The 24,544-nt window shown below is 56.2% G+C and overlaps 7 protein-coding genes across 7 annotated transcripts; 3 read left to right on the forward strand and 4 right to left on the reverse strand.

Moving 5' to 3' along the window:
- Positions 1-16: 16 nt before the first annotated feature.
- BZA05DRAFT_425464 (uncharacterized protein) lies at positions 17-709 on the reverse strand (the record flags this gene model as incomplete). Its single annotated transcript, XM_051485960.1, has 1 exon — positions 17-709. The coding sequence occupies one exon, from the start codon at positions 707-709 to the stop codon at positions 17-19; it is 693 nt and encodes a 230-aa protein (XP_051339591.1).
- An 846-nt stretch (positions 710-1,555) lies between these two features.
- Positions 1,556-3,327, reverse strand: BZA05DRAFT_396809 (PQ loop repeat protein). The gene is made up of 2 exons (XM_051483566.1): positions 2,882-3,327; positions 1,556-2,832 (listed from the first exon to the last, which is right to left on the reverse strand). The coding sequence occupies exons 1-2, from the start codon at positions 3,138-3,140 to the stop codon at positions 1,901-1,903; spliced, it is 1,191 nt and encodes a 396-aa protein (XP_051339592.1). The 5' UTR covers positions 3,141-3,327; the 3' UTR covers positions 1,556-1,900.
- A 1,457-nt stretch (positions 3,328-4,784) lies between these two features.
- Positions 4,785-5,876, forward strand: BZA05DRAFT_35380 (uncharacterized protein). The gene has a single exon (XM_051481351.1). The coding sequence runs from the start codon at positions 5,206-5,208 to the stop codon at positions 5,830-5,832; it is 627 nt and encodes a 208-aa protein (XP_051339593.1). The 5' UTR covers positions 4,785-5,205; the 3' UTR covers positions 5,833-5,876.
- Positions 5,877-6,508: 632 nt separating this feature from the next.
- Positions 6,509-8,515, forward strand: BZA05DRAFT_452025 (uncharacterized protein). Its single transcript, XM_051487460.1, has 2 exons — positions 6,509-6,781; positions 6,834-8,515. The coding sequence occupies exons 1-2, from the start codon at positions 6,674-6,676 to the stop codon at positions 8,415-8,417; spliced, it is 1,692 nt and encodes a 563-aa protein (XP_051339594.1). The 5' UTR covers positions 6,509-6,673; the 3' UTR covers positions 8,418-8,515.
- Positions 8,516-9,590: 1,075 nt separating this feature from the next.
- BZA05DRAFT_452029 (uncharacterized protein) lies at positions 9,591-11,083 on the forward strand. Its single transcript, XM_051487461.1, has 3 exons — positions 9,591-9,998; positions 10,136-10,335; positions 10,406-11,083. Exons 1-3 carry the CDS (start codon positions 9,640-9,642, stop codon positions 10,789-10,791), a joined length of 945 nt encoding a protein of 314 aa, XP_051339595.1. The 5' UTR covers positions 9,591-9,639; the 3' UTR covers positions 10,792-11,083.
- Positions 11,084-14,752: 3,669 nt separating this feature from the next.
- On the reverse strand, positions 14,753-19,457 carry BZA05DRAFT_372998 (trafficking protein particle complex subunit 10). The gene is made up of 5 exons (XM_051481718.1): positions 19,262-19,457; positions 17,213-19,210; positions 15,743-17,157; positions 15,427-15,686; positions 14,753-15,374 (listed from the first exon to the last, which is right to left on the reverse strand). The coding sequence occupies exons 1-5, from the start codon at positions 19,294-19,296 to the stop codon at positions 14,814-14,816; spliced, it is 4,269 nt and encodes a 1,422-aa protein (XP_051339596.1). The 5' UTR covers positions 19,297-19,457; the 3' UTR covers positions 14,753-14,813.
- A 170-nt stretch (positions 19,458-19,627) lies between these two features.
- BZA05DRAFT_436008 (uncharacterized protein) lies at positions 19,628-22,465 on the reverse strand. Its single transcript, XM_051486389.1, has 2 exons — positions 22,022-22,465; positions 19,628-21,928 (listed from the first exon to the last, which is right to left on the reverse strand). The coding sequence occupies exons 1-2, from the start codon at positions 22,046-22,048 to the stop codon at positions 20,048-20,050; spliced, it is 1,908 nt and encodes a 635-aa protein (XP_051339597.1). The 5' UTR covers positions 22,049-22,465; the 3' UTR covers positions 19,628-20,047.
- Positions 22,466-24,544: the final 2,079 nt, after the last annotated feature.

The raw sequence follows: 24,544 nt of genomic DNA on the forward strand, positions 1-24,544 counted from the left end.
CTTATCGCGAATAGAGCTACATTTCCACCTTCTCCTCTGGCACCCCCACCTCCTCCTCCCCCTCGCCATTCTCCTCCCTCCACCACCCCCAAAACTCGTTTACCCTCCTAGTCCTCTCCACGGCCAGTTCCCTCCCCAGTCTCGTCTTCATGAGCGCCTGAATCTTTACCAACTTCTCGCCAAAATGCTCCACGCACCCCTGCAGACTCGCGTTCCTCACAACCCCGCCAAACACAAAACACCGCGCAATCCCCACCGCCCCCAGCGCATCCAGGCGGTCCGCGTCCTGCACTACCGCCAACTCGGGGTACACCGCCAACACCGCGCGCACCGCGGCCGGGTTCGCGATCTCGGAAGAGTACGAGACGTGCGCGACCACCACTGCAACCCCGCGCGCGAGCGCGGCGGGGCAGTTGTAGCCCAGGAGCACACTTTCCACTGAGTCCCCACCAGTAGAATATTTATGGTCCCCGACATCATGCAGCAGCGCGGCGAGCTGGATCAGTAGCGCGTCGTGCCCGTGGTCGGCGGAGGGAGGGGTCAGCCGCGTGGCGAGACGCGACACCCGCTCGATGTGGGCCCAGTCGTGAGAGGCGTCGTAGCGCGACATGTAGTCGCGCACGAATAGGCGGGTGGAGGTGAGTAGGAGGGCGCAGGCGGCGGGGGGGAGGGTGTAGGGTTCTCGAGGGGGGATGGTGGGGGTGGACATGGTGGTTGTGGTGGAGGAGCGAGGCGGGGTGGTGCTGGTGGGAAGACGCGTGCGTGCGTGTGTTGGGAGACGCGGGGTGGGGTGGAAGACGCGGGGTGGGGTGGAAGACGCGGGGTGGGGTGGAAGACGCGGGGTGGGGTGGAGATATAGTACATCATAGTACAGCATAGCAGTAGTGGGGCGGCCGCCGCCGGCCGGTCCCGGCGCAGCCCCGGCTCAGTCCCGGCGTGTTTGAGGGGGGATTCACACCGGTGAGAATACCGGTACCTACTCTACATAGCCCCATTACGAAGCAGAATGGCAAAAGCAGGAGATGCATCTGAAGCCTGAAGGCCAATGGCTTCTAGCAGAAAGAGAAGGAAGAAGGTAGGAGTACATAGCGAATGATGCCTCATGCCGGAGTCTTGGAATCTCACTCGTGAACGGAGCCTGGCAGGGAGGTGGGAAGCTGCCGACCCTCCAGGCCCTGTGGCCGGCGCGAGGAAGCAGGAGATGAGGATGGGCGGTAAAATTGTCGTGGTGCGATTTCATTTGTTTTCTTTGGTAGGCAGCGGCGCCACATCGTGCTAGCTGGTAACGGGGTCCTAACAAGGAGTGTGTTGGTTCGCCATAGTTTAGATAGGCTGTATGCGAAATAAAACAGGAAGATCTCTCTCTCTCTCTCTCGACCCTCCAGGCCTCGGTATTCACCAGACGTAATACGATCTTCAGGTGTATGGTACAATGCTAGTACGCCCCAGAAACCCCCCGGGGCTGTCATGCCAGTCTGCGTCCTCACCATCTGTGGCATCGCGAATGACAGCATGTGCCACTAAGTTTGGTACTTGAGTTTGGTACTTGCGCAAAGAAGACACAGACAAAAGATAGCATCTAGTAGCATTGAATCGACCTGCTCCGATCCGATCTATCGATCTATCGTGGATCCAACCTACAACTTACAACTACACAAAGTCCCGTATAAATTACAGCCAGCCACTTCACCCGCGTGCAAAGCCCAGTCCAAGTCCAAGTCCAAGTCCAGAAACAGAAGAAAAGTAAAACCCCCATGCAATCGAATCAGTCCGCTCCGCAAATCGCAATCCATCCGTCCATGCTCGCCCAAACGAAATAAAGCAAACAAAAAACAACGCCCAAGAAACCCCATGCCTTCCCAACAAAAGAGAAAAAACCAAAACGCATATCGCTCGCCCGCTACCCCTGCGAACTCCCATAACTAGGCAGCGGAGCTCGATTCGCCACAAGCGGCTTCCCCTCCGCCGCCTCCTCCTCGCCGGCCGAGTCCTCAAACCACCCGTTCCAGGGCCACCACCTGCTCCAGGTCGTCTCCTGGAGGGCGAGACAGTCGTCGTCGTCACCGTCGAGCTCGTCGAAGTCCTCGGGCGCCCGCTCGCCCCACATGAGCCACTGCCAGCCGACCGCGGCATCGAGTCCGAGCACGCCAGAGGCGCCGAGGAAGAATGGCAGCGCGCGGCTCCACCACTCGGCGTGGTCGTTGCCGTCGGGGCCGGCGATGCCGCCACCGCCGTAGGCTGGGTAGTCGTAGTGGCCGAGCGGGTTGAGCAGGAGCGAGAGCGAGTAGAAGAAGTTGCCGAAGAAGGCGGCCACGAAGAGCGATATTGCTAGCCCGCTTGTCGAGCGCCGGCGGAAGTTGAGGAGGAGCTGCGGCATGCGAGAGCTCAGGTATAGCAGCGTCGAGAACCAGCTCAGGACGCTGCCGATGTCCTGCAAGGTTACGCCGCCATCCGCTGCAGGGGGAATCGAGGTGGTGGTGGATATGGGGCTGGCGCCCGCAAGATGGAACATCATCGAGACTACCACGATGAGTGTCGAGGCGAGGCTGCGGCTGCGGCCGCGGGAGCCGCTCGAGTTGCTGCGTGCCTCTTTCTTTTTCTTCTTGCTGTTGGTCTCGGGTTCGGAGTCGACGAGGTATGAGTCATCCGAGTCGTCGTCGTCGTCGATGCTCTCGTCGTAGTGGAGCTGCTGGCCAAAGAGCAGCTCGGGAGGGTTGATGTTGGTGAAGTAGAAGTACTGCGAGACGAGCACGACGTCGACGAGGACATAGTACATTCCGACCACCTGCTGGAACCACATCTGGCTGGTCCAGATTGCTCCTAGAAGGTTGCCTGTGTCCGTCAGCTGCTGCCGAGGCACATGCGAACAAGGGAAACATACAGATATCGCCTGCGAGCCATATCGCCAGGAAACCCAGACTCAGCCCGTCCACGGATCCGCGGCGGTAGTTCTTCCAGATCTGTGGCATCTGCGCAAACAGCCACGACACGATGGATAGCACGCCGGCCGCCGTAGAGAAGAAGGACAAGTACGATGGTAAACATGTTCCGAATGTCTGCGAGAGAAATACCAGCACCGGTGTATCCGGTTCGCAGAAGGGCGGTAGGTCTGGTGGTACGTATGATAATGGGGAGGACATGGCTGCTGCTCGTAGGTGTTGATAGGGGGTTGAGGGAGAAGAGGAACGGATGTGGATGTGAATGTGGACGCTGGTGCTGGATTCGGACTGGTGGGGACTATATGCAAATGCTGTTTAGCCCTGGGCTTCCCCGCATTTCAATGGTCAAAGGTCAAGTAGCCCACCTGCTCTAGCTCGTCCGTGTTTCGTTCCTGGTGGTGAGCGAGTGCAGTAACTCGTGCGTCGTTTCTCGGTGGATATAGACTGTTTCGTCGGGCCAGCCAGCGGAGTATTTACGTAACGAGCGCACTGTAGACGGAACGATGAGCCCGAGATTTCGCGCACGGGACAGGTAGAGACGCGACGTGTGGGCGGAGCAGGAGTGGAGAGTTTGGGGGAGTTAAGTATGAATGGGAGCTGTCGGGAGCTATGGGACCATCCGAGGAGATAGAGCAGATACGGGGGGGGCAGGGCAGAGGGGTGAGACACCCACCCACCACACCGACGCACGACTCATGCGCGGAACTAGGCTCAGATGACGGTATATGGTCGCGGTTGGGAGGCCAGGGCGCTTTTAGCTTTTTTCCATCCACCTTCGAACAACGTTGGCTTGGCCGAGACGGGACGAGACGAGAGCGGGGACGGGAAGCGGTGAGCTTTCGTTCGTTCTTCCGTTTGGTTCGCCAGCTCGTTCGTTCGTTCGGCCGGACTGCCCCTCCCCACCGCCGCGCGCCGGAAGACGATAACGACAGCGGCGTATGTCATCTCATCGCACCGATTGCTGTGCTGCGGATCCCGAAGGAGGAGGATCAGGAGGAAGTCGCGAGGATGTGGTGTCGTGTGGAGGAGATAAGCCCCAGCCGGTCACCTGCGTCACCGGACAGGGGGCCTGGCACACAGGGTCCACAGAGATAAGGGGAGCGGGTGGGTAGGTAACCCCGGCAACGCAGGGAGAGATAGCAGCACAACGGCGTCGTCCTCCGCGCCCTCTCCTCTCCACACTCCCCGCCCGCTCATCCCGCCGTCTGCACTTTCGACTCGGCTGTCGCGCTTTTCCCTGCGGAGCCGATACGCAATAAAGCTTCTTTCTCGTCTAGAATCCGATGAATGGAGAGAGATATAGCGAGTGGACTCACGCAAGATCTCGCGTTCCTTCCGATCATGCCCTCTGACCACAAGATCTCTCCCATGAGTCCAGTCTGCTGAGTCTTCTTCGCTGCGGCGCGGCCCCCGAAATAGGACATGGATATAGTGGTAATCCACGGTGAGTGGGCAGTGAGTGCGTGAGTGAGTGCGCGAGTGAGTTCGCGAGTGGCCGTCCCTGTCGACCTCGCCCTCGTGCTTCCTTCTACTTCGGTGTTACCGAGATCTCGCACTGATCGGATCGCCGTTCGTTGCGTCCTGCCTGCCTCTCGAGTAGCTATCCACTAATTCCACTCTACGCCCTACTCTACTTCGTGCGTGCAGCACTCTACGTCGTCGTACAGGGGCAACCGCGCTTACGCTCGAGAACGACTGAACGTGCTCCGATTGGCCGCGCCTCTTGGCTGACCGAAGCTGATCGTTACCGACCGCTCTTGGCCCGCTGTCTCGCTCTCCGGCCGGTGGTTTCCCGATTCGTGTTCTACGGGCGGATCCTACGGAATTCTGCAGCGCGCTTCCTGCAGTTTGCGGTGCCAATAGGCATCCGTCCAACCATCGCGAAGGACAGAGACATTGAAGTCACTCGATGTCGGAACACTGGCGAGCTGACTTCCACGCTACGTATGCTGTTCCAGTTTACGCAACCGCATCGGGTCGGATACACCTGCAGAAACTCCGTCGTTCATTCGTTTCCTTGATTTCGACCAAGCATATTGACATCTCTTTCGGCTTGGACTGATGGGTGCGGTTGATCGATACATACGACTGTTCGGGTCGAGTCCTGCAGTTTTTATATACCAAGGCGAGCACGGGTATTATGTTTGCGCTACTATTCGCCGCCGCGTTGGCGTGATATATTACTCCCCCGCAATATCGCAATTTCGGCAGTGATGCGAATCCGATCCCAGATCTAGGAACGAAAAAACCAGCCCCACAGGTCCTGATGGCCAGCTTCTTCTCCTCCCCTGCTTCACTGGGTGCCCTGGACGGATCTGCCGGTGCTCTAGAAAAGGCGTCATCGCGATCCTTTGCTTTCGTTTCTGTACGAAGCTCGTGTTTGTTGTGTCCGAGACACTTTCAGCTGGAGTGGACAGATTCGAATTCTATGGATGGTTCTGTGGGCCGTCGCGATTGGCCGTACTCTACAGGCACGGCAGCTTGTTGGTCAATCGCGCACGGATTTCTAACTCGTTCTGCATCCGGGTCCGTGCAGATCAGCTGGAAGCATCGACTCGATGGGGGGTGCTGGCTACATAGAGGCGACGAGCGGGAGGCTGTCCAAACGTCAACGTTTCGTGATCGACACCTAAATCCCCCAGTGTGGACTTTAGACCGGCCGTTGGCGTCGAAACGAGATATGTATGCCCGAGAACTGTTCTCCTCGGTTCCATTTTTCGGCACAAAGCCGACTTTCCATTGTTCTGGGTGCATGTGGTGGTGTCTAATGGACATCAAACTCCCAAGTTATACTCCCCGGAGTGGACCTCGACCATCACTGACCGAGGGAGGTTCCACAGCTTTCCTGACAATGACAGCGGCTACGCCAATCAATCATACATACTCATTCTGATTTCCTGCCTGTGCTGGCCAGCTAAAGGCAATCAAATCGACGGAGGAGCTACGGGTAGCTCTATCCAAGTACAAGTTCCCGGACCAAGCTAAACTTCCTTCCCAGCGTATATAACGCCCGCTATGGTTGTCCCGAAGCTGGCTTGCTGACTGACGATTGTTTTTTTCTTTTCTTTTTCGGGTTTCGTTTCCAACTGACTGACTGACTGACTGACTGACGGCGGTCTGCGAGGATCATGGTAAATTACGCTCCGTTTTCGGCACCCAAGTCCGTGCAGCTGGAAAGCTTCACGGTTCGGCCATCGTATTCGGCTCCAGCTTCCAGCAGACCAGAAATCTTCCATCATTCTACGCATCCAACTTTCTGGAAGGGGTGGATCATCGTGCAGCTGTCCAAGTTAAATCGAGTCGATGGATGGTTCCAAGTTGGTTCCAAGTTCGATGCTCAACGAAATCGGCCGGTACGTCGACTTCTATGTTCTGGGCTGCGGGCACAACGTCGAGCTCTTTGAAAGCGAGGAGTGACGAGTGAAGGAAATCGCAGTCGCAGCTCGTGTTTCGACTGTCCAATGTGTGGGGCATGTGTTTGCGGATCATGTGGCTTTGCAGTCTGGGGGGGTTCTGGAGTCTGGACAGGTACGTTAATCAACTCGGCCATACATGCGGCCCGAAATCACTCATATCGGCAGTTTTACAGACTCCGAAGCACAATGAAGTCTTCAGGCATAACAATCACGATACCCTTGGGGTTGATTGTAGTATCCTCTCAGCTATAAGAGCCAGCGACAGGACTTCTTCTTACTGTCAGCATCAGACTGCTTTACTTCTCTGTGCCACTATTAATGGCTTCCAAGAATACAGTGCAGCGGCATAAGCGACGTCGAAAAACTTCGACCACCACACCAAACGGCCTATCCTCTCTACCTGCAGAAATAATCCTGATCGTGTTGGTATGTTTAAACTCTCTTGAATACTTTGTTTGGATCTGACGGGTACACTCAGAGCAACCTTTCTCGTTCCGATTTCTACAATCTCTGCCTCGTATCCAAACTTTTTCACACGTACACAACCCCCTACTTGTACAGATCCGTGGACATCGTGCTCAGTGGGTCTTCATGGGATGCGAAGGAACATGTTTACAACAGCCTTTCTCTAGAAAATAACCGAGGGTTGAGATTTATCACGAACTTTCGGTTCCTGCCACCACCAGTTCGTCATAAGAGGAGGGTTCTGGGTCGTCTTGGCCCCGATGCGGCAAAGGATGTACAGCGGCTCATGGGAGTACTGCTATCAAAGGTCGGCCCAAATGTATTGCAACGGTTTGAATGGTACCTCCCTAGTCTGCCGCTCCCCGAGGTCCGAAAGTTGCTCCATCAGGAAGCCCTCACGAAAGTTTCCTGGAGCATCTCTGGACGTCTCTGTCACAATCTGGAGGTACCGCAGTTCTTATTTAGTGTGGACGGCCGTGCATCGCCTTTGGCCAGTGTCACGATCATCTCCATAGCGGCGTCCAACATTGACCATATCCGCGCGTGGCTGTCGCAGTGCCCAGCACTCAAGGTCCTACGACTAGAATGGAACCCACGCATTCGCTACCAGTTCTTGGAGCGTGTTCCGAGGGGGTGCTTTTGGACCGAAATTGGCCTCCACAATTTCCCGCGCCTCACAACGCTCAAACTGAAGTGGACGAACGTAACCTATCTCCACCGTCTGCCTGTAGTCGACCGCCTCACCTCGCTAGTCATCGACCGCTGCCAGGGCCTGGGGCCCTTCCTCAACGGCTGGCGCCGCAAATCCACCCCGTCCCCCATCCGCCTCCGCAAGCTCTGGATCCACACTAACGACCTCTCTTTCCGGCACATCCACGACTTCCTCCACGCCTTCACAGGCCTGCACGAGCTCGCCCTCTACAGCGGATACACACCGCACCGGCTGACCTACGTCTCGACCGGGATCCGTGCTCACCGGGGCACACTATCCCTCCTTGCGCTGGACACACTCTCCGACCGCTTCGGCTCTCGCTTCGCCGCCTCGCACGTGCCCATGGTTTTGGAAGAAACCGCCCTCCTCGCGACCGACCTGCAGCACTACCCGCATCTCCGCGCCCTCGCGCTCCCCGCGGACCTCGGCGCCCTGCCAGACCTCACAATCGCCGCCCTTGCCGGCCGCGTCCAATGTTTCCAGATCCACCTGCGCGCCGCTCGGGCGCTCCAGCCGCTGGCGCAGGCGATCGCCAACGCCGTCGCGCGCGGGTTCGCGGGCGGCGAGATCGATGGCGATATCGCTACTGATCTGGACGATAAGCCGGCGTTCGCACAGTCCGCTGTGCGCTCGCTGCCGGATCTCGCGCGCATAGAGAATGAGCGCAATAGGCTGCAGGCGAGGCAGTCGACCGAGCCGAAGACGCTTGGGATGGTGCCGAGGCTGAGGTATCTTTCGCTGTTTACCGGGGCGCTGAAGGAGTGGGTCGTTGTCTTTGAGGTCGAGAGGTGGGCACCGTTTCCGCCTGTTGTAAGGAAGGTGCGGAGGAGGGAGGTTGGGAAGCTGGAGATGGTGTTTAAGGTCTTGAGGGAGAACTTGGTTTGATGGGTAGTGTAGTTGGCGGACGGGGGAGTGGGAATACGTGGGAGTACGTATAGTCGGCAATTAGGTATCGTAGTATGCCATACTGATGTTATCGTGTGTTTATTCCCGGTGAGATGCGGAATTGGTAGGCCGCTCATCCAGTCCATCCTATCGACTCCAGTCCATCCAGTCGACTGCAGTCCATCCAGTCACTGCAGTCCATTCAGTCCATCCAGTCCGTCCAGTCGACTGCAGTCCGTCCAGTCGACTGCAGTCCGTCCAGTCCATCCAGTCCATCTACAAACTAGGTAGTAGACTACCGGTAATACCTAGGTGTGCGGACTTTTTTGTTTAATCAGTGATTGCTTGCGACCTAAGTAGATCATGGCAAACCTAGGTGTGCGGACGACCACCCGAATGTTTCCGGAGAACTGTCAACCCCGCGCTCGAGTCTGCAGGCGCAGGCTGTGGCTCCGGTATGGCACTAGATGATCGGTGCTGTAGGTCGAATGGTTAAACGTCTGGATAGGCTTATGTGAAATCTGGATGATCCAGTGGTCGTTGGTTATGGAGCGTCACTCGGCGGGCTTCGATAACGTTCCTGGTAATTCTTGCTTTACAGACAAGCGGATCCCAGAGGCGTCTGAGGAAGATGTAACAAGTGAGGTGCTAGGATGGGAGATCAGGGAAAGGGAAGAGATGGAAGTGGAGTTGAGGCAGGAGGAGTAGGGTGCTGAGGTTGAGGAGCCGGGGTCAATCCTACTCCGGTTTGTAATGCTCTCGAGGCGACAGATGCGCTTCTACTAGAATCTCTAAGCTAGGCTTGAATACCAGTATCTAAACCATACCATGCACTGTGATGAGTCCAGTTCCGCATATCCATAAGTGAAGTTTGGTAAGGCTGGGTATCCAAGTGCGGTCGTCAGCTGACTGTCTGTTGTTGGATTCATTGAATTGCTCTCTCAGGTACAGCAGGATATTAACTTCGGAGCCAAGCCTTCCCAGGGCAAGAATACTGCGAAGGATTAGGGTATCGTGATTCCAGTCTCAGGGCACCAGTGGTGTGCGTGCCCTCACGTAGTACTCACATCGTGGGCTACCAAGACACTCTCAGCCATAAAACCCACCGCTCATCTCCCTCCCAACTTTCTACATACTTCTCTCTTCTCACTTCACTCTACAAATCTCACTCTACACATCTCTCACTCAACATATCTTCTTAACCAACAACTCACCCCCTTCGATGGTACCTTCCAAAACCGCACACTCGACCAACCAAAACTTACGCATAATCCTGTCGCCAAGAACTGGTGGTGTGCGGTCTACTCCCTTTCCCCTATCCCCCATCCCGAGCCGAGCTGCAATACAGACTCGGCGCCCGACCCCAGCTGGCGATCCATCGTCGACTTCATTCACCATGTCGGATTTCCCGGGCGTCTATGCACCAACAGCAACAGCAGAAATGATTCTGCTGCCCACAGAAGCAGCAGCATCAGATTATGCTGTCGGCGTTTTGAGCAGTCGGGCAGCTCTTTACCTGGCCTTGGGCAACACCGAGTTGCCCAATCCCGGAGCTGGGGGGGCCTGGGCTGAGCACCAGATGTCGACATCAACCTGTCGATGACTACTCCACAGCCCTTGCCTCCCTCGGTCCCGTTTGGACCGGGGAAGCTCTCCCCCCGGCAGTCAGAGACTGCCCGCCGATCCGAAGGCAGATATACTGCCTGAATCCGATGAAGAGGGAGGAGGAGCGACGGATGGGGTCGGCCCAAGAAGCATGCGAAGCGCCGCATGAGGCCGGCAGCCAACCACGAGGAAGACGGGATGGGGCCGATGCATAAGGAGGTGAAGGAGCACCCTATGGGGTTGGCTCAAGTTGAAGGAAGAGAGGCCAGATTGGGCTGGTCGCCGGCGCACAAGGAGGCTGCCCCGGCACGAGGTTGGGACACTAAAGACTGTCTCGATCGATTCGAATCGTCCAGAGGGATGGGACGAACCGACCGAGACAGTCTTCATTATCATAACCTCCGATTCGACGAGGGCGGTGCTAATCGCCATTACCGAGAGAGCGCCCTTCTCTCCCTTTCGGATAATGAAGAACTCAACTCGTCTAGGGCAGAGCTTTCCGACAATGAAGAACTCAACTCGTCCAGAGTGGAACTATCGGCAAATGCCGACCCCATCACAGGAAACCGATTCTGGAATCAGCTCGGGATTCAGCACTCTTCCATTGGATGACGTGGATAACCTCCCACGTACATCCAAGAAGACGATTCATCCCGACCAGAATGATGTGGATATGGAGGATACCGGGCAGATGGAGGGCTCGCAACGGTTGGAAGATTCAACGGATTCTCAAATCGCGAAGGATTCCCAGGCCTCGAAGGATTCTTAAGTCTCGACGAATTCGCAGAAAAGCGATAACACCGCAGATGGCGATTCATCGGGCGAATACACGCAACCTAGGACTAAAACCTCCGAGGAAACGGAGGGTTTGCAGGAGGCGGAGAGTATCATGGAGACAGGGGGATCAAAGGATAGAAGCGGAGGTTTGAAGGCCGGTGATGAAGAGAGCCCATGGGGCTAGCGTGCAAGGAGGAGGGGGAGGAGGATGAGGGCCGCCCTATGGGGCCGGTGCGCAAGGAAGAGGGAGAAGCCCGATGGTGCCGGTGCGCAAGGAGGAGGAGAAGGAGGGCCCGATGGGGCCGGTGCGCAAGGAGGGGGAGGAGGGCCGAAATGGGGCTGGAGGATAAGGAGGCAGCCTCAGAGGGCGTTGGTGGTGGTGGTGGTGGTGGTGGTGGTTTTTGTTTTGTTTAATCATTGATTGCATGCGACCTATCTAGATCATGGCAATATCACCCCGTTCACCCCCCCGTTTCCACGCCACTGGCCAACCCGGCTTGCACCGAGCGGCCCAATGTGGCTTTCCCTGCCCTCCGCCCCAGTCTGTCCCAGAAATGTAGATACGCGGTAAAGACTGAAGTGGTGGTGGTGGTGGTGGTTGCTCAGCATATGCCCGATTCCAGCCCGGAGCACGCTCCTGAGTCCTGGTGGGCTAGGAACGTGCTGCTGAACTCTGAACTGCTATACAAACTCGTACGGGAGCTTTCATAGAAAGTGTGTGCTCAAGATATGTGCGAGTGATAGCCCGTCTACAAGCCCTCGGTAGTCGGTTCAGAATAGAGCCGTTGCCAAACCCCCTCCACCGGAGCCTGAGTACACCCGGCGGGATTGCCATGGGAGCAGCGGCGTGGACCGATATTCGGATGTGTGTGTGTGTGTGAATAGGTACTGGAAGTCCCCCTTGGGCGCTACGTACAGCGGGAAGCGGCCGAGATGCGTCGAGCGCTTCACGGATATCACTACCTATCACTCGGCATGTTGTCGTTTTTTAATGGTAGTCGAGTGGGAAGTTGTGAAGGCTGAGGGAGAGATGCATGCTAGAGAGAGATCTGAGGAGGCGAGAGGGTCGGCCGATGCTCTGGTCCAGTGGTCCCGTCGCCGAGACGGACGACTAGGAGGGCAACCATAGCTACGGGGAAGACACGGCCATGTAGCTGAAGCGCAAGTTAGGATTCCCACTACTACTAGGAATGGCACTGTAAACTCCCATTCAACCTCAACGAGTACTCCACCGGATACCGGTACACGAGAAGATGGGCTTATTTTTTATTTTATTTCGAATTCGAAGATGAGCTGAGCTGTCAAGCTGAATCCTGATACCGACCGTACGGTGCAGGTCGCGCCAGGCCAGTTAGCTGACGCAACCTTGGAACTTGGAAGCGAAGCGATTGACGAGCTGTCCTGGCTGCTCATGGGGGCGGGACGAACGCATGGATCGTGGAGCGGAACAGCAGAAGAGCAAGGAGAATGATCCTTGGCTGGCGCGAGCATCCTTTTCCAGCAGCCATGACGCTACGTCCAAAACAAATAGGTGTGGATGCGACTAGTAGTCACGTGCTTGTACTTTAGTCGCGTGGGTATTCACCCTGAGTTCCGCGTCAGTACTCTACCGTAACCACCAACAATCCCTACTAACGACCACCATCACCACATCCACCAAATGTCTTCTAGCATGATTCCCCCCCTGCCTAAAGATGCGGCCTACTGGAAGGAGCAGCTCTTCCAGGTAGAAAACCCGGTTATTTTACCAGTGGACCAATTCGACGAAGTGTGGCCGTTGGTGTGCAATGTCTACACGTTCCGGAACAAGAGTGTACAGCAGAGCGGCGCCATACAAGTCGAGCACGGGGAATGTCGTTTAAAGAAGAGCCGCAAATCATCCAGCAGTGTCCAACCCGATGGCAATCCGATCAAGCGCAGGACGAGCAGCGTCCGCGATAAAGACCAGTGTCAGGTGACGGTCAAGTTGACGCGTCAACTCATCGGGCCCCATCCTACTGTCACCCTCGAGCGCAAAACAGAACATCTCCACACTCACGACTTTGAAACTAGCTGCATGGTCAAAAAATCAAAGTTTGTGCAGGAGCTGATTGCGACGGAGGCCGAGAAGAACTGCTCCGCAGCCCAGATTTTCAATGCGTTACGCAGTGCTGGTTTGGAGGAAGGTAATGGTATTATAAAGATGTATGAGCTCCGAATTAATTAAATTAAATATAAAAAAATAACTAACATTGAAATAATCAGTAACGATATTCATAATGCCCGACGGTCAAAACGAGTCGACCCTCCGCTAAATTTCCAGCCCGGCACCGTTTTCGGAGACGATATAATACAAGCACGGAAACTACTCGCAGACGAAAAGTGGCTATACGAAGAGTTTCAGGTGGAAGACAGTGGAAATCGGAAGGAGGCGCGGTGGGGATTAGTCTTCGCCGATCCGACCAGAATACAAATCCTACACCAACGCGGATATTTTACGCAATTTGACTCCACCCATAAAGTCAACAAATGGAAGCACAATATGTTTTCCTTTCTCGTCAGGGATAAACACGGTATTTGGATCCCGGCAGCACACTGCGTCGTTGACCGGGAAGAAAGTCGAGTTATTGCCAAAGCCTTGTCTGTACTGAAGACCTGGTGTTCTGGTAAATGCCATCCGCGACTCTGACATTCCGAAAAATCCAAACTAACAATCCATACAATAGGCGGATGGCAACCACGATACCTCCTTACAGACGACAGTGCGATCCAGCAATCCGCCGTACGCCAGGCATTCCCCGAAGTTTCCCACCTCCTCTGCACGTCCCATTCCAAGCAAACTCTCCAACATCGATTCGGCGGCAGGGAAGCTTTCAAGCCCGTCTACCAAACTCTCCGGCGTGCCATGTATGTCTCGACGCGGCTGCGCTGTCACGATCTCTGCATGGAAGCGATCAGTCTCGCCCCGGACGACGAGACGAAAACCTACATCCGTACGTACTGGCTGCAAAGAATGCCCAAGTGGGCACTTTACGCTCGCCAGCACAGTCCGATGCTGCTACAGAACCCCACAACAAACGCGTGCGAAACGTGGCATCGACAGTTGGAAGCGGGGCTGGGACTCGTCAACAACGAACAGGTTGCCACAAACCACGGTAAACTTTCTATCATACATCCGCCTTCATTAGGCCTTAGACAAAAAAGCAACTAACTTCGTTTCCCCCCAGGAATCCACAGCATGATCCAGCACACGATGCAAAGTGCGCGGCAGCGCGATATACGGGCACACGAGGCGGCCATGAAGTTCAAGAACGGCACCGCGGGGCTGTCCCTGTGCACGAAGGAGTATCCTGAAATCGGCGGCTTTCCCGTCCCCATCCAGAAGCTGCTCGTGCAGGAACTCGCCGCCGTCGAGGCGCGCATCGAGCAGGGAAAAGATGCGCCGAATCCGAGCCAGTTCGATGGATCATTGCTGTGTCATTGCCGGTATGTAGTGTATTGCAGTGATCTGATCCCGCGTTTGGAAATGGATGGCTTGTCGCTAATGGATTGGATTGGATTGGATTGGATAGGTTTGCCCGTCACTATCGCCTGCCGTGCCAACATGTCTTTCATCTGGACACGGAGACGAAGGTGCTCACACCTGATGTCTGGCACCGATATGTCCACATGTTTGATGAGCTGGGAATGGCGGTCTACGAAACGATTGGATCTGTGCCTGTGGATGGTGCTGGTTCGGATGCACCAGTGCCTGATAACGGACGGACCGAGGCAATTCTAGATCTTCGTGTCATCGGAGAACAGTTACGACACATCACTTATGGTATGCAAGAGTTGATGGAGGTACACCAATGGGAGGGCCGTCAGCAGCAGCAAGTGACTCAGGCTTGGATGGACGAGGTTAGGGAAGCTGTGGCACCATTGGTAAAATCACGGCCGGAGGAAATTATAGAAAGGCATAGACCATGGGAGTTGTAAATATTATGTTTTAACTACTCCATCTATCTCCCTTGTATCCACCGTTCGCTCCTGCTCCTACGCCGCTATCTGCTCCCCGCCGAATAGACTATCAATCCTGACGGTGGTACTCCTGACGTCGGGCAGGACGAGCACCACATCGGCGTTAGCCTTGTACTCGGTTTCGCAGCTGACATTATCCGCACCGTCGGTGCACTTTATCTCCACGTTCGGAAGCGAGAGCTGTCCGGGCCGGGTGGGGACCAGGACGAGCGCGAACGTCTCGACACTGCCGTCGACACCGGCAAAGTGTGCGCGTTTGCGGCCGCTGATGAGCCACGTGTCCGGATTGTTTTGGACTTCGTAGAAGAACTCCATGGGCTTCGCGAGGGCTTCGGCGTCGGCGGTTGTGTCCCAGTGCCGCGAGTGGCGGATTATCAGTTCTGCTTGGAGCGAGACGCCGACCGTCACCATTGGCGGTGCGTAGGGTGAGGATAGTTGGCGCGAGATGCTGTCGCAGAGCAGGTTTAGCTCGACCGTGTGCATCACCTGCAGCGCCGGGACTTCGACGGGGATGAAAATGGAGCGTGTAATGGAGGTTAGGATGTCCTTCTGGTTGAGTGGGATCGTGGCGTGTTTCTACTTTCGATAAGCATCTCGTTTTCGGTGGTTAGTCGATGAGGAAGCATACCGTGAAGAACTCCTTCAACCAACTCTCCACCTTTGCCCGTTCACCGGAGCGCTGATCGATCGCTTCGAGCGCATCCTCCCATCCGTACTCCTCGTACGTGCCGATATCCACCTCTTCGAGCAGCGCTGCAGTCTCAAGCTCAGTGGGCGACCTATGTCTGAACCGCATGAAAAGCCCAGGTAGTAACCAGTGAACATATCGCTCGAAACCGGCATCCTTCAGATCCCTCTCGAAGACACTCGACACCGTCTCTCGCAGCTCTAATCCAACCGTCAGACTCCATCAACATCATCCGCCGAAGCCGGAAGCAACAAACCTTCGTCCATATTGGTGTACTCGATAACGAGCGCCAGACTCTCCGGCGGACTAGTAACATCCATCTTCCTCATGATCTTATAAGTAAAGTTCGCCGGCTGCTTCGCGAAAACCGTCATGCTCCCCTCGGTACCCACACCGCCCTCGGCATAGAACGTCTTGCTCTCGTGCAAGCCGACGGTAAAGACCCTGAGCGGAACCTCTGCGGCAGCAGTCGAAACCTGGAACTTGGAATAAAGCGCTTTCTCTTTGAAGATGTCCTGCACGTTTACGGCCAGCGGCAATGCCACGAGCACGTTCAGTGTCTCGATGAAGAGGAAGCCACCCTTCTCGGTGGTATAATCCACCTCGAGGCGAACCATCAGCTCCGTCAGCTCGTTGTCCGAGTTGTACGGGAGCCTCACACGGATCTCGCTCTCTGCCGGAAACTCCTTGAGACACAGAGTTCCTGGCTTCTCGGGGTTGACCACCACCACATCCGTCCCGCTAACGACCTCGAGAGATCCAGTGATGAGTCTGAGTCCCGCAGTCGCAGAGCGGATACGAAGCTCTCCCTTCTCAATGGTATTCTTCCCTGACGAAACCTTAATCTCTACCATCCGCATCTTCTCCAGGTGGATATCTTTCGGCATCTCCAGTTTTCCCGTCAATCCCCTCGGCGCGGGAAAGAAGCTCAGCTTCGTTTTCTTCGCAGCCGCAATCGCTGTGCCGGCACTCGAAACCAATCCCAGAGGAGTATCGGGCATCGTTCGAGCCATAAACTCGTGCACAAACTTGAGTTTTCCGGCAGTAATGGTGAGCTGCTCCACGATGTACCTGCCCGGTATCGTCTGGTTGGTAGAAACAGTGCTCTTAACGATCCCCCTCCTCATTTCAATCGGGCCCGAGGATTCAAGCGTCAACTCACGGCCTTGTAGCGGCGGCGCGGAGACGACTCTGACGGTAATCTTGTCGATGGTCAACGGATCGGTGAGTAGATATCTCATCCGCACACCGACCTCGAACCCATCTTGATCTACCGAATGGCGCGGATACGGGTCGACGGAGACGTCGCTCCAGAAGTGCATTATGGGATTGACTATCTCCCTCGGAATATCTGTAGAGAGTGCCATGACCTCCGATACATATCCCCGCACGTCGACGTGTGAAGTATTCAGCCTTCCCAGCGGCGACTGTGTCGGCGGTGTCTCAACGTCCTTTCCGGCGAGTCTTCCCACGCGGGCTCTTTCCGCGGCGGCCGACTTCTTGAGGAGCTTGAGGAGAACATTGGTGTGCTCTTCTGGCTTTTGCATCTCCTTAAGACACTTGGCATACATCCCCAACAGCGTCGTCTCGATGAGGCCCCAGCCTTGCTCCTCATAGAAGTCCGTCATGCGCTTCAGGTGCACCGCGGCGGTCTCGTACTCCTTCAGGTGGCTGCAGAGATGTCAGCAAATGTGCGAATATACGAGAATCGGGTGCTATAGCACACAATTTCAAGGCTGCCAGATCCGACTCCACCCTCTCGGCACTCTTGTACCGTTTTGCGAGGCCGTAGTATCTCATGGCCTTCTCGCTGAGCTCCGCAAACCGTGAGTAGAACCCCCCGTCGTCCTCGGCCGCCGCCTTCAGATCCTTGTTCCGAACACCCTCGGGCACCCAGGCCGCCGGCTTCCCCTCGTTCTTCGTTGCGTCATCGTCACCATCCAGATTCACCTCTTCCATCTCCCCCGAACCATCGCCAACATTGAACCACCCCTCGCGTCCCACCCATCCTCGCCTGGCTCCTATGCCTTCGAGGACTGTTCTAGCAAGAACAATGAGCTCAGCACGAGCAGCCACAACCTCCTCAAGGCCCGTAATACCCCCCTTCATCGCTTGCGCAAAGGCGGGAGTCTTTAGCGACAAGCTGCTGGATCGCTGCGGCAAGAGCCCCTTATCCGAGCCCTCTTCCAATCCCTCCGGGATTGCCGAGGAGGTAGTCTGTTGGAGCAGCTGTGAACATACCGCGTAGGTCCACGATGCGATCAGGTTGTCGATTATTGCGCTAAGTTCCTCGGATGAGGTGATCTCGTCCTTGTGCTTCTTCTCCGAGCCTTGGAGTGAGTCTTGGTGGGGCGCTGTGAGATCCGCCCGGAGAACCCGAGCAACGGTGGTGATGAAGTCGACTCCGCGCCTGCAAATCTCGGCAAGACGAGTCAGATCATCCCCCTCCTCCGAGGCGGATTCCTGCGAGGAATCACCGTTCCGCTTTCCCAATCGTAGCAGCAATGTCGCCTGTCGTGCAAACAGGTAACACCTAAAATCAAAGACCGAGATCTCGTTGCTCAGGATAAGCTCCCGGTACGGTTTCTTATCCGAGGCGATTGGATGTCCCTCCTCGATCTCATCCACCGCCTCCCCTTCTCCCGTCTTCCTCGCCTTCAAACATTTCCTCGCCTCCTCGATCCAGTAGAGCCCCTCCTTGGTCCACCCGATGAAACTACCACCGATGACCTCCCCCTTTTCCTGCTCCCTGACAATCGCCTCCAGCCCAAACCCCAACTCGTCATACAACACCAAGGCGTCCTCGACGAGTCCCACGCTCTCGAACGCACGCGCCAGGCCCTCCTTCAGCACGAAAAACGTACAAAAGTTCCACCCGGGCAAACTCCTCTGGGAGTCCCTTTCCCTGACATCCTCCTCATACTGCGTGACCCTCGCATCGAAGCTGGCCAAGATCTGCGTCTTAAGCTTTGCCACCAGGTCCAGCCACGCGGTATCGACCTCTGCGGGGGTCTCGGGCGTGGTGGTCGCCGCCGTCGACGCCACCGGCGGGCTGAGCGTCTGCAGATCCGGATGGGACGGGGCGATGCGGATCTGCGCGACCCGGTCGATCTTCGCATTCGACCCATTGAAGTCGGAGCGGATCTTGTCCAGCAGTGTCTGCGAGCCCTTCATCCACCTCGACGTCCCCGTAACGTTCGACGCGGACGAGCTCGACCGCGGCTGCTGCGCGGCGGGCGTGCCCGGGAGAACCACATGCAGGATTAGCCACTCGTGGGCGTCGTGGTTGTCGGCGCCGTCGACGGTGGCGTGCGTGGATACCCACTCGCGCAGCAGCTTGCGCTGCGTGTTCTTGTAGCTCTCGTTGTCGTCGCATCGCAGGATGTACACCTTCAGGTAGGGCGTGTTGCGTAGTCCCGGGATCTGGTGGCGACGCTCCTTCCGTGGGCCGGCGCGGCTGCGCGATGCGGAGCGCGCGATGTTGCTGGGTCCTTCATTGGAGCGGGTGGAGTCGGTGGATTTGACGCGGGTTAGTTCAGCGGAGGTTTGGAAGGCCGGCGAGGTGAGGTTGGTTGGAGACGGGGAGTATGGAAGGAGGTCAACGTGGAGCGAGGTAATGGATCGGACGGGACGCGCAGGGGATTTCCAGTGGAGGTTTCGAAGGGGGAGGCGCGTTCGGAGATCCGGGGCAATGAGTGGGAAGAGCGCTGCGGGGTCCCAGTAGCTGTGGATAGGTCAGACGAAAGGCTGTGGATGGCCGGGCAGGAGTCTATACGTTACGGCGACCTTGGAGGTAGAGCTGGGTTCCATTGAGTGTGTTGGGATGGAGGAGAGCTTCGTTCTGATGGATGCTCAAAGGGGTATCAATTGTTTCGTACGCATAGAAAAACAGACAGGCAGATCGTCAGGTGGAGCTACAGTTAGCATCAAGGGACTGAAGATGCACAGCTACTTCACGCCTGGCTACTTCCATCTTCGAGGTTGCTCACTTGTTACGTACAAGCCCCACTAAGCAAGCATGCAGGCCCAGAGCCGCAACGCCATCACCAGGTAGGAATCAATTCTCGGGACCGTCACCATTTTAAAGAAATTAGATTTTTAAGGCGTCAATCACCGAATTAAGGACCAGAGATCACATAGTAGGGGGTCATAATCGTAATTTTCCTTATTCCTATCATAGCACACCAATCCCCTTCATTCCGCCAGGTCATAATCATGTCAACAGCATCAAAGCCAACAAAAGAAAGAGACAAAAAGACGCACACATCAAAGAAGTAGGGTAGAAGTACAAATCTCCGTCCTTCAAGGCAAACCAGAAGCCAGCAGATCAGAACTCGGAGAGAAAGCCACGCATAGATCGCCCCCAAAGACAAAGAGAATCAATAGTACAGACCGTTTCCAAAACCACAAAGCACAGCACACGCAGTTGACAGGGGGTATCCTACGCTGAAAACAAACACAAAATTGAAAAAGCGAAAGAAAAAGGGGAAAAAAGAGAAGGGCGCAATCATTGTGATCGAAACCTAAAGTATACATTTCCTCCAGATGACGATCGACACACCTATTGCTGCGGGACCGGAGGGATGGGTGGCACCACATCGTCGTTGTCCAATCCTCGCCTCTTCTTCCGGTCCGGCTTGTTTGTCTCCGCACCGGTGACGCCGCCGCCCATGACTGCGTTCGATATCGCGTTGCTGACCTTTCTAACGCTAGCACCACTGATCTTCCGCAGTCCGGTCAATCCAGGGCTCTTGCTCCGGCCAACCACTCCGGGGCTCTTGCTACGTCCAGTGCCGCGTCGCCTATTCACAACCAGTGATGTCGGCTCCTGCGGTGGCTCGGTGACGGACGAGTTCAGCACTGGCGAAAGCGGAATCTGGGAAAAGCCTTCGTCCATCTCTGTGTCTTCGTCGACGGTTCCGGGACTCATGACACCGGGCGCGAACCGATTGTCGGCTGGGCTGGGCTCGGGAGAGTCCGGGAGCATCTGGTTCGGGTGCCTGGTGACGATCTTCTGTGCTGGGGTCTCAGATAACATTGTCTGTGATCTGGCTCCTTTCTTCGTGTAGGGTACCGGCGGCGGAGGCATTCCGTTGCTGTTCTTGTCTTGACTCGCCCGGGAAACAGGAGTAGGGTGCGGGGGCGCTGGTGGAGACATCTGGCTGGGAAGTTCGGGCATGGGAGGGATGGCACCGCGAGCGGTCTCTTCCAATTCCCGGCGAACCTTCTCCAGCTGTTCCTCAAGGTTGGAGACCTTCTTCTGCAGACGCTCCGCTTTCTTTAGCTCACGCTTAGTGAGGGGCTTCACGGGTCCGCCATTGCTACCGGCGGTCATGGTGGAGGCAATGGAAGTGGTGGAGATTGAGCCTGCGAAAACTTTAATCGACGTCCGGCTGACGATGTCGAGGGCGTTCTTCGGTTTCGTTTCGGTTTGGCCGTGGGAAGGGGCAATGGCCGTGTCTTCATACTTGACACTCATCGGTTCCTCTTCCGGCTCATCAACCTCGGTTTCATCACCATCGTCCTCGTCCTCGTCCGGTGGAAAGTACTCGTCCATATCACTTCCAATGCTCGCAATCTCCGCCCGCTTCCTCTTCCTCGCACTGCCGCCGAACATGTTGCCTTGGTCCGAGAAACTCGCCGCAAAGTCGTCATCCATGCTAGTAGCCCCCCCAACATCATCCGGATGCCTGACCAATGTCCCCTTGAACTCCCCGCGCGCCTTCATCTCAAAGTACAGCTGCTCGGCCTCCTTCTTCTGCTTCTTCATCTCCTCCTTCTTCCTCTCGCGCTCATCGTGCAGCGCCTTCTGTCGCGCATACGCCGCCTTGGCCTCCTCCACGATCGAGAACGGATTGAACTTGAAAAGGCTTCCCAGACCAAACGTGAACCGCTTCTTCTTCCCCTCCCTATCAGAGCCCAGCGACAAGCCAGACGAGGAGCTAACATTCCCCTCCTCCTCACTGGCACTGCCATTGCCACCGGCGACCTCCTCCTTAGCCGGCAGCACAGGTCCAATGATCTCTCTCGGCGGCGGCACACTAGCGCGATCGCGCATGCTGCCCTCGATGAACCTGCTGCGCATCTCCTCCTCCTCCCTATCCTCGTCCTCCTTCTCCTTCTCGCGCCGTCTGCGCTCCCGCTCCTCTTCGTTCTCGCGCCGAATCGCCTCCTTGGTAAATTGTCGCCCCGTGCTCCGCGGCAACACCTCCTTCTCCACCACGCTCAATGGCGTCGTGCTCCGGTCAAATTCCATCGACGCCCCGCGTGAGCCCTGTCGCCGCTTGCGCTCGAACGATTCGCGCCCGATCCGGATTCGCTCCTGTCGCCGCCGCTCGGCTGCCATGGGGTCCTCAGTAATGGCGGCGGGCGTGGGTGTGGGCGCGACGGTGGTGGTGGTGGGCTTCGGCTTCAGCGAGAAGCTGAAGGAGTCGCGCAGGATCTGTCGTCACGCGGTCAAGATTAGCACCCACCTCTCTCTCTTTCATTCTCTCACGCACAATCTCTCTCATGGATGGGAAGGGAGGGTAGAAACCTTCTGTGGAGTATTCAATTCCGCCATTATTGCGTGTGTTTGTGCGTTTGTTTGTCGCTATGATGTTTGTGTTTGTGTTTGCGCGCGATGCGTGCGTGCGATGCGTGCGATGCGTGCGATGCGAGGTGATGTTTGGTTTCGCGGGGGAGGTCAGTGCGGTTCAGTAGAGTAGAGTACGGTGCGATGCAGTGCGCCCAAGTTGGCCCAAGTGGCCCAATCCCCCAATCCAATGAGAGCGACGCGGTTGCGGGTTGCGGGAGGGAGTGGAAGTGGCTGGGGGTCGTGTCGGGGGAGGGGGAGGTGGAAGGGGAGGGAAGCGTGTGTCGGTTGGCGCGAGGTTTTATGTAAGTAAGAGTGTCTGTCCTGTCCGACGGTAAAATTAGATGAGATGAGGTGGACTGGAGCGAAAGTCAAAACAAAACACTCTGGGAGTCTGGGATGTAGTTAGTTAGGGGACACGTGAAGGTGCGGTTGGGAGGGTAACGCGCCAGAGTAGACAGGGGACGGCGCATGGTGAATGCGCTCGTGGTCACTCGGATCTGACAGACAGAACAGCGGACAGCGGGAGGCATATCCCATACATGTTCGGGAACTTATAAAGTTTCTACATACATACAGTGCATGAAGTTGACCCAATCTCAATCTTGATCGATGCCGAGAGGTTTGGTAACGAGTGATATCGAAAGCATTCTGCGAGCAGTGGATTCCGCAGAGAAGCTTGTGTAAGAGTAGAAACTCACACTTCCCTCCTCCTCCCGAAGCTTTCCTAAACATTTTACAGTGTAACTAGGTAGTAAATAGTGTCCGGTGGCATGTTTGTGGCTCGAATCCTGGCCCCGGCCCCGGATAACCTCTGTAGATACTCTACATATCAGCCCTGTTTCTCATTGTCTCTGGTACCTATTGGAAATTGGCACCGAGGATGGTCGAAGTATGTACACGTAAGTGGGTCAGAGGCGAGTCATGGTAGCAAACATGACTAGGTAATCGAGACGGTGAGTCGTGTGGCTGTGGGGTTGTGTGGTTGTGTGGTTGTGTATTCCAGTCCAGCAGTCGGTGTGGATTGGATGGACTGCAGTCGACTGGATGGACTGGATGGACTGGGCAGTCGGCGCAACTGGTAATAAGGGCTGAACAGACTGCAGTCGACTTGATGATGGACTGCAGTCGACTGGATGGACTGCATGGACTGGATGGACTGGATGGACTGGATGGATTGGATGGACTGCATGGACTGGATGGACTACAATCCAACCCCGTCCAGAAAATTGGCGGACGGGACTGGATGTTGGCAGTCCGTCCCGTCCGGACGCAGTCTGGACCGGACTATGGAGAACACTGATCGCATGGAGGCAGTTCCAACTTCCAACTTCCTGCTAGAAAAACCTCCACCATATTATTCAGACGACGGTGGAGTAAGAGATAGAGAGAGCTGGTATGGTACGAAAAGAGAACACGTGATGGTACGTTGAAAGAGTGATGCCCCCCGCTAGCCACATACCTAGTTCGACCCAAAAATTTCAGAAAGTGTCAGTCTGTCAGTCGACTGCAGTCCGAGACGGTAAATCTTGGGGACGGACTGAATTCAAACCGTCCTCCAATTTTATGGACTGGACTGGACTGGACTGATGCAGTCCGTCCAATCTGGACTGCCGTCCGGACTGGACTATCGGGAGCATTGCACCCACCGACAGAGACGCCACGAGAACCCGGCGGGCAGCGGCCACGAGTGCTAACCCATGATGCAGCCCACGGTCCCGGGGTTATAAACTCCGAAACGGGCAGCTCAGCGCACTTTGTATCCAAACCGAACCACCACCACCACCACTACCACCACCACCATCACGACGATCAGCCGCCAGTCGCCGCAGCGCCAGGGCTACCCAGTTATGTAAACTCTACCTACATGCGCAGAGTAGTCTTGTATGTATGAAGTAGATACCTCCTACCTACATCCTACCTCTTACTTATGAACCTTCCGCGACGGTACGTCGGTACCCTCCCAGGCCCCTCCCAGGCTCCCAACCCGGTCCCCGGTCCCCACCATTCCCGACCCGAGTCCCAGTCTCTCTCCCACCTCCGACCCCCGACCCCCGACCCCCGACCCCCACCCCCACCCAATCATAGCCGCCGGGTGACGCGCGGTGACGGCGATACTACGGTATACTCTACTATATACTACATACTGCAGACAGACACACACCGTACATACGCGTTACCGAGGGAGGAGCGTCGCCCCCGCCCTCCACGCTCCGCACTGCGCGCGAGCGCGAGCGCTCGGCAGATGCAGGTGCCTGCCTGGTCGCCTGCCCCCCCACCACCCTTCGTTCTCCGTCCCCGCGGTAGTTGCACGGTTATATATGGCATGTATAGTACCTACTCCAGAGTCCATAGTAGGCAGCCTATATACCTAGTGAGTTGCCACCGTCCATGTCAGGCGTTCGATATTCCTACTATGTACCGTACCTAGTAGACGGTGAACGGTGAACGGGATCTGGAGATCATGCTGGGAGAGGATGAGAT

This window comes from Tricharina praecox (genome assembly GCF_024521635.1).
Source record: "Tricharina praecox strain CBS 144465 chromosome Unknown BZA05scaffold_11, whole genome shotgun sequence".
Classification (NCBI taxonomy): Eukaryota; Fungi; Ascomycota; class Pezizomycetes; order Pezizales; family Pyronemataceae; genus Tricharina; species Tricharina praecox.